The following is a 13,566-nucleotide window of genomic DNA, read 5'->3' as shown; positions in this document are numbered from 1 at the left end:
AGATTAGGCTTCAAAAAAACCTTTAGATGTTCACTATTAAAATTAATCTATCTTTAAAGAACAAAAATACTATATTTAAGCAAATGTCAACAGTAACTACAAAACAGGAGCCCTAGACATTTTACTCAACAAAAGTCAAACTCCCTGCTCTGGCTGATGTGGCTCAGTTGGTTGAGGGTCACTTGATTGAAGAGAGCTTTAGGAGACAGCGATCCTTTGTCAGTTTCCTTCATGCTGTGAAGAAACAGGACCAAGGCTGAGGTCAATGGTCCAGGGCTTGAAAGTTCCACCATTAATGGATCCATCTGAGAGTCTGAGGAAGGGAAAATCTTGAGTATTGTACCATTTTCTTTAATCTCATTCATCAGTTCAATAAGAATGTAAGACTGTGCCAAGTTCTAAAAGAAAACAAAAGTCTTCTGATTCAGGTATACTATGCCTCTGATTTTATGGAATAAATTACAGTACTCTTTCTAAGTTTCAAATTTCATCTTGCATAGGAAACGTTTTTTAACTTTAAAAAATTTATTGAGTACATTTTACAATTAATAAATATCATAGTTACTGATAGAGCCATGGTAAAATACAGAGAAGACATTTAAGAAGCACTATGGAAAAGGAAGGTTTATATATGTGTATGACGATGGCTAAAAATAGCCTAAAACAAACGAAAAGAAAACAAATTTCTAGATGAATATTTAGTAGTCATTTGACAGGCTACAGGTGTGCAAACAAATATAAATTAATTAAAATGATCTTTGACATTTTACAAAGCTTTCGGATGCCTCTTACCTGCATAACTGCATTAAAAAAGCAAGTATTTCCTAAATTCGTAATTCCTTTTACAGATGTTACACTGTTGCCTTTTTTTCCCTTCTTTTTTTCATCTGTTTCATGTTTTTCTTCACAAAGTTTTATAATTCTAGAAAATGCATCTAAGTGAGAGAAAACATAACTGACATGAAATGTAAAATTAAGTACATACCATTTAACATCATTTAAATACATTATTTGACATTAAATAAGCTGTTTCCCCTGAATCAGTACTCCTGAAGGACAGGAATACAAATAACTGTCTTGAGTTTTGTATCTTACTGCTAAAGCACTTTATTTTAATTCATGTTAATTTACACATCTGTACCTCACACCGCATTGCAGATTAAACTCCAGATTAATTAAAAATTAAATATAAACGAGTAAAGTTAAAAAATGAGTGCAAGAGATCCAGATCTTGGTTTCTAAATACCATCCCTTACTAAAAGAAATGTACATTCCTTGAAGAAAAGGCTGATTCTTAACCTAGGGCAGCAAAGAGGCCAAATGAGCCTATCATATTATTGTTGTGCCAAAAAATAAGGAAGTGCTCCCAAAAAAGTGATGAATATGTCAAAATACACAGGTGCCATTTCTAATAGGTTCCCACAGGTCCAATATGGGACAGTTTGAATATAAAACTAAAAAAGGGCACTAGCAGATTATTCACTGAATAAAATGAAAGTGATTCTAATAATAAATTTTAAAATGGGGATGAAAGGGAGAAAATTTCCTTACAAGAGAATGCCAACTAATAAACAAAAGAAATTATGAAATTAGAAAATCACTATACAATGGCAATTTTTTTGGTATTCTTGCAACTTTTCTATATTTAAAAATGCCAAATAAAAAGTTAAAAGTTAACAGAATTATAATGTAAAAGCTAAAATACCTAAGTGTATAGTACATTGAGTGTATGTTTTGGGTTTACTAACTTGTATAATTAATGCAAATTTGAAAATTATAGTATAATGTTTAATAACAATATGAAAATGAAGAACAATTCTTAACACTCATGAACTAACACAATTATACCTATTTAACAGATTATTTTCTGAATCATTATTATTTGAAGTTTGACAGGAAAGTCCCAGGTTCTCAAATCTTTTGGTTTCAACTGAATGTTCTTTTAAATCCCTTTTAACCCTCAGATTGTGTAGTTCTTTACAATTATATACAGTATTTTACTCATCTAATACTGACATGCTGCCTTGCATTGCCAATTAACTGCTAAATGCTTGGCTGTTTGACCCTATAATCAGATGAATGCTCCTTCTTCCACAGGGGTGTGATGTTGGGGAGAACATACATAATAAAAAGTCAATATAAATGAAAAACTACAAGATTAAACAGCAAATAGAGTAGACTTGTAGCCTTCCATATCTCTGATGAGCTCCCCACCCTGCCCTCTCTACAGAAGCATTACGGGGGATGAACAGAGGTGGAGGTGGCCCTGTTCTCAGGACAGGGGCAAGAAAACACCATAAAGAGAAACTTTAGTCTTGGATGCTGGCAGAGTGATGTCACCCACATGCTATTGGTTCAAACAAAGCTTGATTTGGCACCTTTGACTTTTGGCCCCCACCCCAAAAAAATAAGGCCTCAATAGATGGGGCTCCAGTATCAATCAAGTGAGGTTACTAACACATTTTCTCATGGACTTTTCATAAGGATTAAATGATCTGCTATTTGCAAAGTAGTTGGCATGGTAAGCACTGTGTGTGTGAAAAACAGTCCAGCAAGTCACCAAAAATTATTTGTGCCAGAATACATATCTTCGTGAGCTATTCTTCATGTCTACTGCTGATCTGCTCTCACTTTTTTTCTTCTCTTTAATCATTCCCTGTACTTTCTGAATTTTTCCCCCTCAAGTTTATCTCTTATTTCTGATTGGATTTTCTGAATTGCTAATACAAGTTTTGCCTTTTATACTGACTTTGTAGTTTTCATAATTTCTTGGTTTTTCTTTTGAAAATGTGAAAATATCTCATTGAGAAAAAATGTATTGGTGGCTTCTAAGATGTTTCTATCATTAAGCAAACTGATTGCATGGAAAAGATTTTTCTTTCCAATTTAATTCTTATTACTTATTGTACTATCTGGAGGGCAGGAGAAGAGATCTTTCTTGTTCTTCACTGTGTTAAGAACACAGAGCTTAGCGGCAAAGGCTGGTACAATTAGAGGAGGTCACTGAAATGCGGAGGCCAGGCATGGAGAAAAGAGGCAGCAAGAGAAAGCCAGACAGTATTCAAACTTGCAAGTGACAAATGCCAGTCAGTGCTTAGGAAGCATTACACAAACAAGAAGCCCCATAGTGATCCTGGCTGGGTTTGTAAACAAGAGCAGCCCACCTCTTCATTATTATATCTGAGATTCCAACTGGAGCTGGAATCGGCAGGTTTCAGGTTCTCACTATAGCTATTGCCACTACATGGTTTCATAGTGATTTATAAGAGATTTAAGATGAAAGAATAATTAAATCCAAGCATTAGTCCATTTTTTTTTTTGGCATGAGGTTGTTCTGATTTTATATTTACAAAACTCAGTCTCCAACAGGTTAAGTGATTTGCCCACAATCATAATGGTAACCTTTTCATTATAAATTCATTGTCATTTACCAACTAATTTCTCTTCGGTGATTTATGTACAATGAGAAGAATTATAAAAGATAGTAGGACAACATTCTTACAAATCTGGGTATATGCAACCCTGAACAAATATGGCTCTTCAAAAGTATTTCCTTTAGTTAATAAATGTTGCCATATTTTTTAGCTTATTAACATAAAAACAGAGTGATTAGGAGATCTAAACTATATCGATTATATTAACTATATATAAATATATTACATATTTAACACACATTTCTTATTCATTTGGGAAAATACTTCCAGAAATTTTATTATAATCTTATAAAAACATATCGCATTTTTAAACCATAGCATGCAAATTACTTATGTATCTGTGTACTACATTTACCCATTAGATTTCAAAACATCTGGGATAACATCCTAAAGTAAACAATGTTCATAAGACCATCTGGACAAAACTGCAGGCAAAAAAAAAAGCATAAACATATGGAAAAACAGATTCTACCCTTCCCTTCAGCAGTAAGGGATGACAAATGTCGAACCTAGATATATCCATGCTTCACTGTGTGATGCTTTTCAGCACCACCTGGCTCTCCATGCAGGGCCACCAAATATGGACAGCACTGCCAGAGAGAACATATCCACAGGGCAGTGGCAATACAAAAAGTTTACTTCATGGTTAAATGGCTACTTCACACAAGTGGCAAGGATCTATTTGTTGACTTTTACATATAAGTCTGTGAGAACATATTCAAAATTAATTATGCCACTGAACTTGAATATTAAATAGATCAGATAATTTAATGAGAAAATAAAATGACATTTTCTAATAACTATTTACATTTGTTTTATCTAAAGCGCAAGTTTTTCATTTTACTAAATAGCACATTTATAAAATGTAACAATTCAAACTCAATTGATTTAACAAATGTCCACTGAACCACTACCTATAAATACTGCTTAGGATTTATGGCTACAGTATAAGGAATTGGTACATAGTGAACAGCACAGAGATAGTAAGCCTTAAACGCATGAGAATATCTTAGTAAAACTTTAGAAACGAAGCATACATGTACATTTACTCACTAAGAAACTGTCAACTTGAAAGTTTAAGATTCTAGATGAAAACTAGGGTGTCTGAGAATCAGTCTCTCAATTATCTGACATACAAACAAGTATGTTTTAATAAAAAGCAATTTATTACTTCTACTAAAGAATGATTACTGATCATTTTGTTTTGAGAGACAACAAAGCTTTCTCAATCTAGCAGTGATTCTAGATCTTATTCACTTTAAGAACTCTTTCTTCATAAACACAGAGCCAAATGCACCAAGGACTGAACTTCAAAATGTTTTAAAGTATAGCATAATTAAAAGGACAAAGCTGCAACAGCATTAAAAAGACAAATTATACAAAATTCTGATTATCATTTGTTTTATTTATTTTAGAGAGGAAAGGAGAGGGGGAGAGAGAAACATCAATGATGAGAGAGAATCAATGATTGGCAGCCTCCTGCACGCCCCCCAACTGGGGATTGAGCCCGCAACCCAGGCATGTGCCATTGGCCGAAATCGAACCCGGGACCCCTCAGTCCGCAGGCCGACGCTCTATCCACTGAGCCAAACCAGCTAGGGCTCGATCCACTTTTTAATAATATATATTTCTGGGGGGTCTCACAAGAAAGTTTTCTTGCTCTTTTTCAATTTTGTGTTATATGTGAGGATTTTATTGGTTGTTTTTAGTTTTCTGGTATGTGTTTGAAAGGGAGGGTGTGGAGGGATTTTTTTTTTTTTAAAGCAAATCGTAGCATCAGATGTGAAATCCACACAGCTGTCAGCATTCTTCTGGGAACCTGCACTGGGGTTCCCTCAACTGTTTAATGCAATTACCTAAACCAGTCATGTAGTATTAATGTAATTTGCTCATTTCTACAGCTGAAAAGAAGTTTAATCTTTAAAAAGGAAAAACTTGCTGCCCCAAGACTCCTTTACCTTGGAACCAAACATTACCCCACCTGTTTATTCTTAAAATTCCATTAACCATTAGTCTTAGAAATCTTTATTTGATCGTGTCTTAAACTGATATTGCCACATGAATGGGCAGGTATACATACAAAGGCATTCCTATCTATCTCCACACTGTAGACACAAAATTTTTCTAAAATACAAAACTAATCATCCATATCTCCACTTAAAATTAGTGGTTCCTGCCCTAACTGGTTTGGCTCAGTGGATAGATCATCAGCCTGCGGACTCAAGGGTCCCAGGGTCGATTCTGGTCAAGGGCATGTACCTTGGCTGCGGGCACATCCCTATTAGGGAGTGTGCAGGAGGCAGCTGATCGGTGTTTCTCTCTCATGGATGTTTCTAATTCTCTATCCCCCTCCCTTCCTCTCTGTAAAAAATCAATAAAATATATATTTTTTAAAAAATTAGTGGTTCCTCACTGCCTACAGGATAAACTACACTTACAAGGCCCTTTAATATCTTCCTATTTACCTTTAGAGTCTCACCTCTCACCATTCCCTAATACACAAAACTCAACCTTGCAGCTCTATAAAATTCCCTGAACCTATCAAGCTCCCTCACCAAAGAGCTATTCCTCTCTCTGAAACACATAACCCCGAGCCTCTTTGCCTAGCTGATTTCTAGATATCTTTCAGCTCTTGGCTTAGAAAGGTCTTCCTCTACATAAAATGTTCCTCCAGTCTAGGATAGAGACTACTCCCAAGTGTTCTCACAGCCCCCTGTACTTACTCCTTCACAGGCAATTATAATTAAGTGTGATGTATCAATATCCCTTACTGGACCAAAAGATCAATAATGGCAGGAACTGAGAAATAAATCTGTCTCATTCACTACTATATCTCCAATAGCTAGCACAACGATTGGCTAGAAGTGCAAATGTAAAAAAAAAACAACCTGAATGAATAAATAATTTGATATTAATATTCAGCGGTTATTTTGGGAAAAAATGCAAAGCTTATCTACTTCTCCAGTATAAACTGATTACATGCTAGTTCAGTTCAATTCAGCAAGTATTTACTGCTTAGCCACCTCAAAAAGAATATAAGCCAGGGTACAATCCTCAAGGAACGTTCAGTTTTATAAATAAGATACACAAACACATGAAAGCTACTAGTAAACACCACAAAACCCTGTATTATTTCATTCTAAGGTACGCTGCATAGAAGAAAGGAGATAAGACAAAGGATTGGGCACGTGTACTTGGAGTAGGATTTGAGTGAGCCTTAGGGCAAGGAAGGCTGAAGACAGAAAATAGAAATGTGCTAAGTCAGCAGTTCTGAAAGTGAATCTGAAAACAACCTCCTGAAGACACCATCCTCCTTTCCGGGTTCGTAAGGTCAAAAGTACTTTATAAGACTATGATGTTAGTTGCTTGTTTAAATGTTTGCTTCCATTCATTCTCAATTATATCAATAATAAATGCAGTATTCTAGAGGCTACACTCCATGTGATAGCACATTGAATGCAGTAGGTATGAGAACCCAGCTGTTTTCTATTAAGCCAACCACTAAAGAGATTTGTAAAAATGTAAAACAATGCCACTTACTACATTTGTATTATTTTGAAAAAATAGTTCTTTCTTAAAAATGTTATTTGTGTTCAAATGTCATGAAATTATTGCTAATTTTCAGTGAATTAATATTTTAGTTTTCTTAGTTTTAATTTCTATTACGATAAGTATTGATTTATAAACTATCTAACCAAAGCTCTTTTAAGTCCTCAATAATATCTTAAGTGTCTAATGGGCTACCAACCCAAAAGCTAAGGTCCACTGAGCTAGTTGTGTTTAAGAGATGGATGAAGCCTAGATTCTCTGTGTAGAGAAGATAATTTAGATATATTAGGCATTCGCTCAGGCACTGCATAACTTAAAAACATGTTTAAAGTACAGGTATGGACTTTCCTCTCAGTAAAGTTATTTTTACTTAGTGCAAAATATAAAAACAATCTTTAAACATCATTTTTATTCTTCTATCTAAATACAATATATAGATAGATATTTTTTGAATTACATACATATATGGACGTTTTTATATTTCTAGTCTTCACATTGATAGTTTTTATATTTCTAGTCTTCACATTGATAATTTAAAGTCGCTGCATAATCATATCCAGCATTCTTACAAACCTCAATAGCAACTTTCACATTTGATTTTTAAAATATTTTACAAAAATTACAAAAGCTTCATGCAATAAAGAATATGGAAAATTACTATCCCAAAAAACTTACTTCTAGAATACCAAGGGATCTTATGTTATACCAAACTTGCCTGCGACATCCTGTAGCTTGGAAAACAAAGATAACCCCATTTTGCCCGTGAACTTCTGGAAACCTTGAATTCAGAACTACATCTCTCTCCAGCTTTAAAAGCTCTACAAGCTCTCAAATTCCCTCAAGAACCTGTTTCCCATCATTTCAGGTGCTACCCATGTTTCCCTAAACACAATTAAAGCTTGCATGGGTCCTTTCCACACCTGAAATAACTTTTTATCTAATCTGGACCCACCCAAAGTTCATCCTTTAAAGGTCAACGTGGAAGCCAACTCATCCCAGATTTCTGAATTTCTTTCAACTGAATGTTACATCCCTCTTTGAATATCTAAAGGACTTTGTGTAAACATCTCTCAAAATACAAATTATACTCTGCTTTCATTATCATCACTTTTTAAAAAAAGATTTATTTTTATTTTTATTTTGAGAGAAGAAGGGAAAGGGAATGAGAGAAACATGGATCAGCTGCCTCCTGCACACCACATGATCAATATTTTTTATCTCACCACCTCTTTCAGATCTTAAACTTCTTTAGGGCAGGAACTGTTTTATCATCTCTATTTCTTGAGGCCCATGGGAAAGAGGGGAAAAAGTGCTGAGGAAAATGAGGCTCAGACCAACTATAATCTAGCCCACATCACATAGCCAGTGATTGAAAGAGTCCAATGTGAATGCCAGACTGCCTGACTAAAAGCCCATGTGCTTTCTACCATATTATCCCAATCTCCCTTCCTTACATCCCTTACAACAATAAATACTCAAGATATGTATAAAATTAAATGGAATCAGACTGGCTTTGTTCTTAATCTCAAGGAACCTCTTAGGTGAAAAATACAAAAAAATAATTTCTACAATCGTACTTTTGCCACCTTAGCATCATACCCACATATATATTATTATAGCCAACAGAACACATTTCATGTGCAGTTTTCAGGAGACAGCCCTGAGACCCACATCTCTGTTCCTGAAGTATTAAATGTCTACCAACACCATATTTTTCCTGATTCTTGATTTGAGCATAATTGGAGATGACAGAATAAGATTTCAATAAATGTTTGTTGAATAAATGTGATAAAATTAATCATTTCTTCTACTGGCCAGGAACCTGAATTTACTTTCTCTAGTTCCTCCTCTAATTTCTTCACCATTACTATCTCAGAGCAATAATAGTTAACAAATACAATCTATGTTGGGCTACAGAAAATACAGCAAAGCTCCCCGGAGGATCAGGCCTAAACTGGCAGTCAGACATTTCTCTGGCAGCCCAGGAGCCCTTAGGAGATGTCCAACTGTTGGCTTAGGCCCGCTCCCCATGGGCATCGGCCACAGCGGGATGGTGGAGCAGGTGAGCTGTGGCGCCAGACCAAGGTGGGGTGCTGGTCACTATCACTGGGGTGAGCTTCTGGTGGTTACTGAAAATTCTTTGCTCCTGCGCGCTCACACCTGCTGCCGGTGCCGGCCCTGCTCATACCTGCTGCTGGTGCCGGCCCCAATTGCTCTGCGCTGTCAGCGGGTGTGAGCAGGGCCGGCGCCATCAGTGCATGGGAGTGGTAGTGGTGGCGGCAGCGGCAGCGGGAGTGGGGCTGCCATCAGACAGGGGACCAGGGGCTGAAGCAGGAGGGGCCGGGCGGGGGTGGGGAGGATGGACTGAGACCTGCCCCTGTGCCCACCGCAGCCTTGCACCACACAGTTCCTTTCAAGTTGCACGAATTAGTGCACTGGGCCCCTAGTACCAAATAAAGTATAAAACCTAGCATGTAGCAGGGACTTAATATTTCTGAATGAAGAAACTGTTTCCCTCTTACTCTTAATTTATAGTAACATGTATTATATATTGTTTATATGTCAGATAACAAAGTATATAATATATAATACATCGCCCAGCTGGTGTTGCTCAATGGTTGAGTGTCAACCCATGAACCAAGAGGTCACGGTTCGATTCCCAATCAGGGGACATGTCCAGGTTGCGGGATCCATCTCCAGTAGGGGGTGTGCAGGAGGCAGTCGATTGATGATTCTCTCTCATCACTGATATTTCTATCTCTCTCTCTCCCACCCCTTTCCTCTCTCTGAAATCAATAAAAACATATATGTAATACATTACTACTATATAATAAAGAACTTGCCTGCCTTTGCCCCAGGTTCCTGAGAAGTACCCACTAAATCCTTGGATATCTACAGTAATTGATAGTTTATGTTAAGAAATTAATTAGGTGCCTTTTACACTCACTGTGGGTGCCCAGTTTATGCTAATGAAATGACTCAGGATGGGAGCCAGTCAAGCCAGAAAGGCCAACCTTGTGATTAGAGGCTTGGTGTCCTGGAGACTGAGTTAAATCATGTAGCAAAAGCTTATTCAATGAAATTCTAATAAAAACTCTGGACATCAAAGCTCTGGTGAGCTTCCATGGTTAACGATACTCTGTGTACTGTTACACATCAGTGTGTCAGGAAGTTGATGCTTTCTGACTCCACAGGAAGATACAGAAGCTTCATGTTTGGGACCTTCCCAGACCCACTCTATGTGTCTTTTCTTTTTTTTGGCTAGTCCTGACTTGTAGCTTTTTTTTTTTTTTTTCTGTAATAAAACTGTAATTGTAAGGTTAGCACTTTCCTGAGTTCTCTGAGTCATTGTAGTAAATTTCTGAACCTAAGAGGGTAGTAGAAACCCCTGAATTTGTAGCCAGCTGTTAAAAAATGTGGGTGGTTTGATAACTCCTGAGCTTGAGAATGGTGAGTGAAGTGAGGGTGTCTTGTGGGGGCACTGAGCCCTTAATCTGTCTAATACCAGGTAGTGTCAGGACTGCACTATAATTACAGCACAAGTAACAGATATTTCATAAATATGCATCAGGCATTAAACAAGCATTTTTACATACATGATTTCTAAATCTTTAGAAAATATCTCTAAGTCTCACAATAACTGCACATGATAGAATTATTATCCTAATTTTTTAAGTAAGAAAACTAAGGAGTAAAAGCTACAGAGATGGTGGAGCCAAAACTCAGACTCAGCACTGTCTGACTCAAAAGCCCAGAATCTAGTCACTACCCTCACCAGCTTCTCATTACTGGTAATATACTGTAAATACGACACAAGGTAGCTATGGAAGAATGCATGGCACCTGAACTGAGAGGTAACTGTAAAATCTAAGGTACTCTGTATGAATTTACGAATTCTTTATATGAAATATAAAATAGTGTAATTTAATACAAATTTCCTTAGCAATTGCTTAACTTACTTGTTTGTGTTTTGGAAACATGTTTCTGGAGAAAATCAACTATCTGAGCCAAAACCTTCTTATGACAATGTGTTGATAATTTTTCATCACACTCGTAACACCTGAAAACATATAACATTTAAGCAAATTCTGAAAGTATCTTCAATAATTTTGCACATGAGGTAATAAAGTTGGCACTTACCTGCTTTTGTCTTTCAATTATGAGAGTAAGGGAGGTAGGTACAAAGGGTGAGGCACCAGGAAAATCAAGAGAAATAAGCAGTGGACAGTTAATACTGAACCTTATTATTCAATTAAAGTTTTGGTAGTTTATCCTAAGTGCAATGGAACGCCATGAGGTGTTTTCAAGCAGGAAAGTGATATTATCCACTTTAAATATAAAAACACCACTCTGACTAATATCAAATTAGAGGGTATCGGGAATAGAAGCAGATCAGTGGATCTTGAAAACAATGAACAGATTTATCTCATATATTTTCAGGTATAGACATGAGAAGGGAGAAGTGGATGGGGGTACGTCAGTGATTCTCAAACGGGAGCAATTTTGCCCTTAGAAGACATTTGGTAATATTTTGAGACCATTTTGGTTGTTACCCTGGGGAAGCTGCTACTGACATCCGTGGGTAGAGAGGCCAGGGATGCTGCTAAACATCCTATAACGTACAGGACAGTCCCCTTACAACCAAGAATTATCAGCCCAAATGACACTAGTACTGAGATTGAGAAATCCTGGTTTAAATAAAACAAGACTAGCTGAGAGTTAGTAATATTTAAAGCTGGGTCATGGATATAGAGGAAAAATTCATTATACTATTTGTCTACTATTGTTAAAAGGTTAAAAAATAAAACAAGATAAAAAAGGAAAGAAAACAACACTGCCAGGCTTCTGGCTTGAATACTTAGTTCCACTTATAGAGATGGGGAAGACTGGCTGACATTAGTGTTTTATTTTGTTTGAGGTTTAATTGGAAAGATTGGGTTAGGGAATGATTTCCAAAAATGCATACCTTTTCAGAAAACCAACCTCCACTAAGTTTACTCATTAATGCATACAGTACTAATAAAGGTTTCTTCTATATATTATCATTACCTGTTCCCTTTATCTTCATGAGATCCAAAGATCAAATAAAAACATGTGTTTGAAAGCAATGAAAATTTGATAAATGTAATGTGTTGTACTAACACTAACTTATATATTCACAATCTTCTTATAATTATTAATGGTCCTGGGATCAATGGCTGTAAACTAGATTTAGGTTCCTTTCCTAAAGAGTATTTATAGTCAAATATTTACTGAGTGTCCCCTCTCTCACTTATACACAAAAATAGATACCAAGATAAATCCATGAAGGAAATGAGTCACAGAAAACATCCCCAAATGTCTTTTCGATAAAGAATTTAAACAATTTAATAACAGTTACCAGGCTTATGTGATAGATGCTCTATATTTACGAATGTAACTATTGTCAAAAATAATAAAATATAATTGCTCATTTTAAAGATGTTGAAATGTCAAGAAATTTTTACTGACATTGCAATTTAATGTTTACTTGTTATAAAATATACTGTAACTTTAAGAGTACAAAAAGAAAATGTCAATAAAAGCTGCACAATGGCAGTGGAGTTGGAGAAAAGAAGACAGCTCAAAATAACTTAATTCTACTTGTTTTCATTAGAAGTAAAAAAAAATATTTTTAATTGAGCATATACTATGAGCCAGGCACTGTTCTAAGTGCTTTAAATGTATTTTATGGTTTAATTCCTCACAACAATCCAAAAAGTATTATCATTTTAAAAATAAATAACTTTACAGAAGTATAAGATTTTATTTTTACATATGACAAACTGAGACACTTTAAAAAGCAGTCATTCATACATTAACTTTTAAGTGTTAAATCAGATTCTTGCTTAGGCATAAGAATCACCTATGGAACTTAAAGATACAAAAGCCCTGATTTCAGAGGGGACCACTGGCACCCCTGGGCTTTTAAAATTCTACTGTGTGCGTGACTCTGACATGAATTCAAAGATAAGAAACTACTGTGCTAATTATTATTATTGATTAAAGCAGTACCAAATCCACTATTTAGCAACACTTTTTAAGCCATAATTAAATGATCAAATCTACAATATTCCTTTCTTTTTTCAGTTTCTTAGGTTTTACCCTAGTTCAGGCTGGCCTCTCTTTAATCCAAATTAGTGAAATTTTCTATTGAAATTGTTAATCTTTTTAACGTTTAAGAATTAGATGGGAGCCTGACCAGTGTAGCTAACTGGTTGAGCATCTATCTATATGAACCAGGAGGTCACCATTCGATTCCTTGGTCAAGGCACATGCCCAGGTTGAGGGCTTGATCCCCAGTGGGGGTGTGCAGGAGGCAGCCAATCAATGATTCTCTCTCATCACTGATGTTTCTATCTCTTTCTCCCTCTCCCTTCCTCTGTAATCAATAAAAATCCTATCTAATAAAAGAGAAACATGGTAATTAGCCGTACCTCCGCTACCCTTCCCATTGGCTAATCAGGGAGATATGCAAATTAACTGCCAACCAAGATGGCGGCCAGCAGCCAGGAGGCTGACGCGAACAGGGAGGCTTGCTTGCTTCAGTGACGGAGGAAGCCAA

The 13,566-nt window shown here is 36.1% G+C and overlaps 1 protein-coding gene across 1 annotated transcript in view; it reads right to left on the bottom strand.

The window, feature by feature from the left end:
- USP45 (ubiquitin specific peptidase 45) overlaps positions 1-13,566 on the bottom strand; it is a 63,075-nt gene that overhangs the window by 31,041 nt on the left and 18,468 nt on the right. Inside the window, 3 exon segments of the mRNA XM_005871462.2 lie at positions 183-398; positions 793-935; positions 10,943-11,043. Of these exon segments, the coding sequence (XP_005871524.1) occupies positions 183-398; positions 793-935; positions 10,943-11,043 (460 nt within the window).

The sequence above is a fragment of the Myotis brandtii genome, unplaced genomic scaffold (genome assembly GCF_000412655.1).
Source record: "Myotis brandtii unplaced genomic scaffold, ASM41265v1 scaffold343, whole genome shotgun sequence".
Classification (NCBI taxonomy): Eukaryota; Metazoa; Chordata; class Mammalia; order Chiroptera; family Vespertilionidae; genus Myotis; species Myotis brandtii.
The sequence above is the reverse complement of the archived record's forward strand: the minus strand, read 5'-3'. Positions and strand labels throughout refer to the sequence as shown.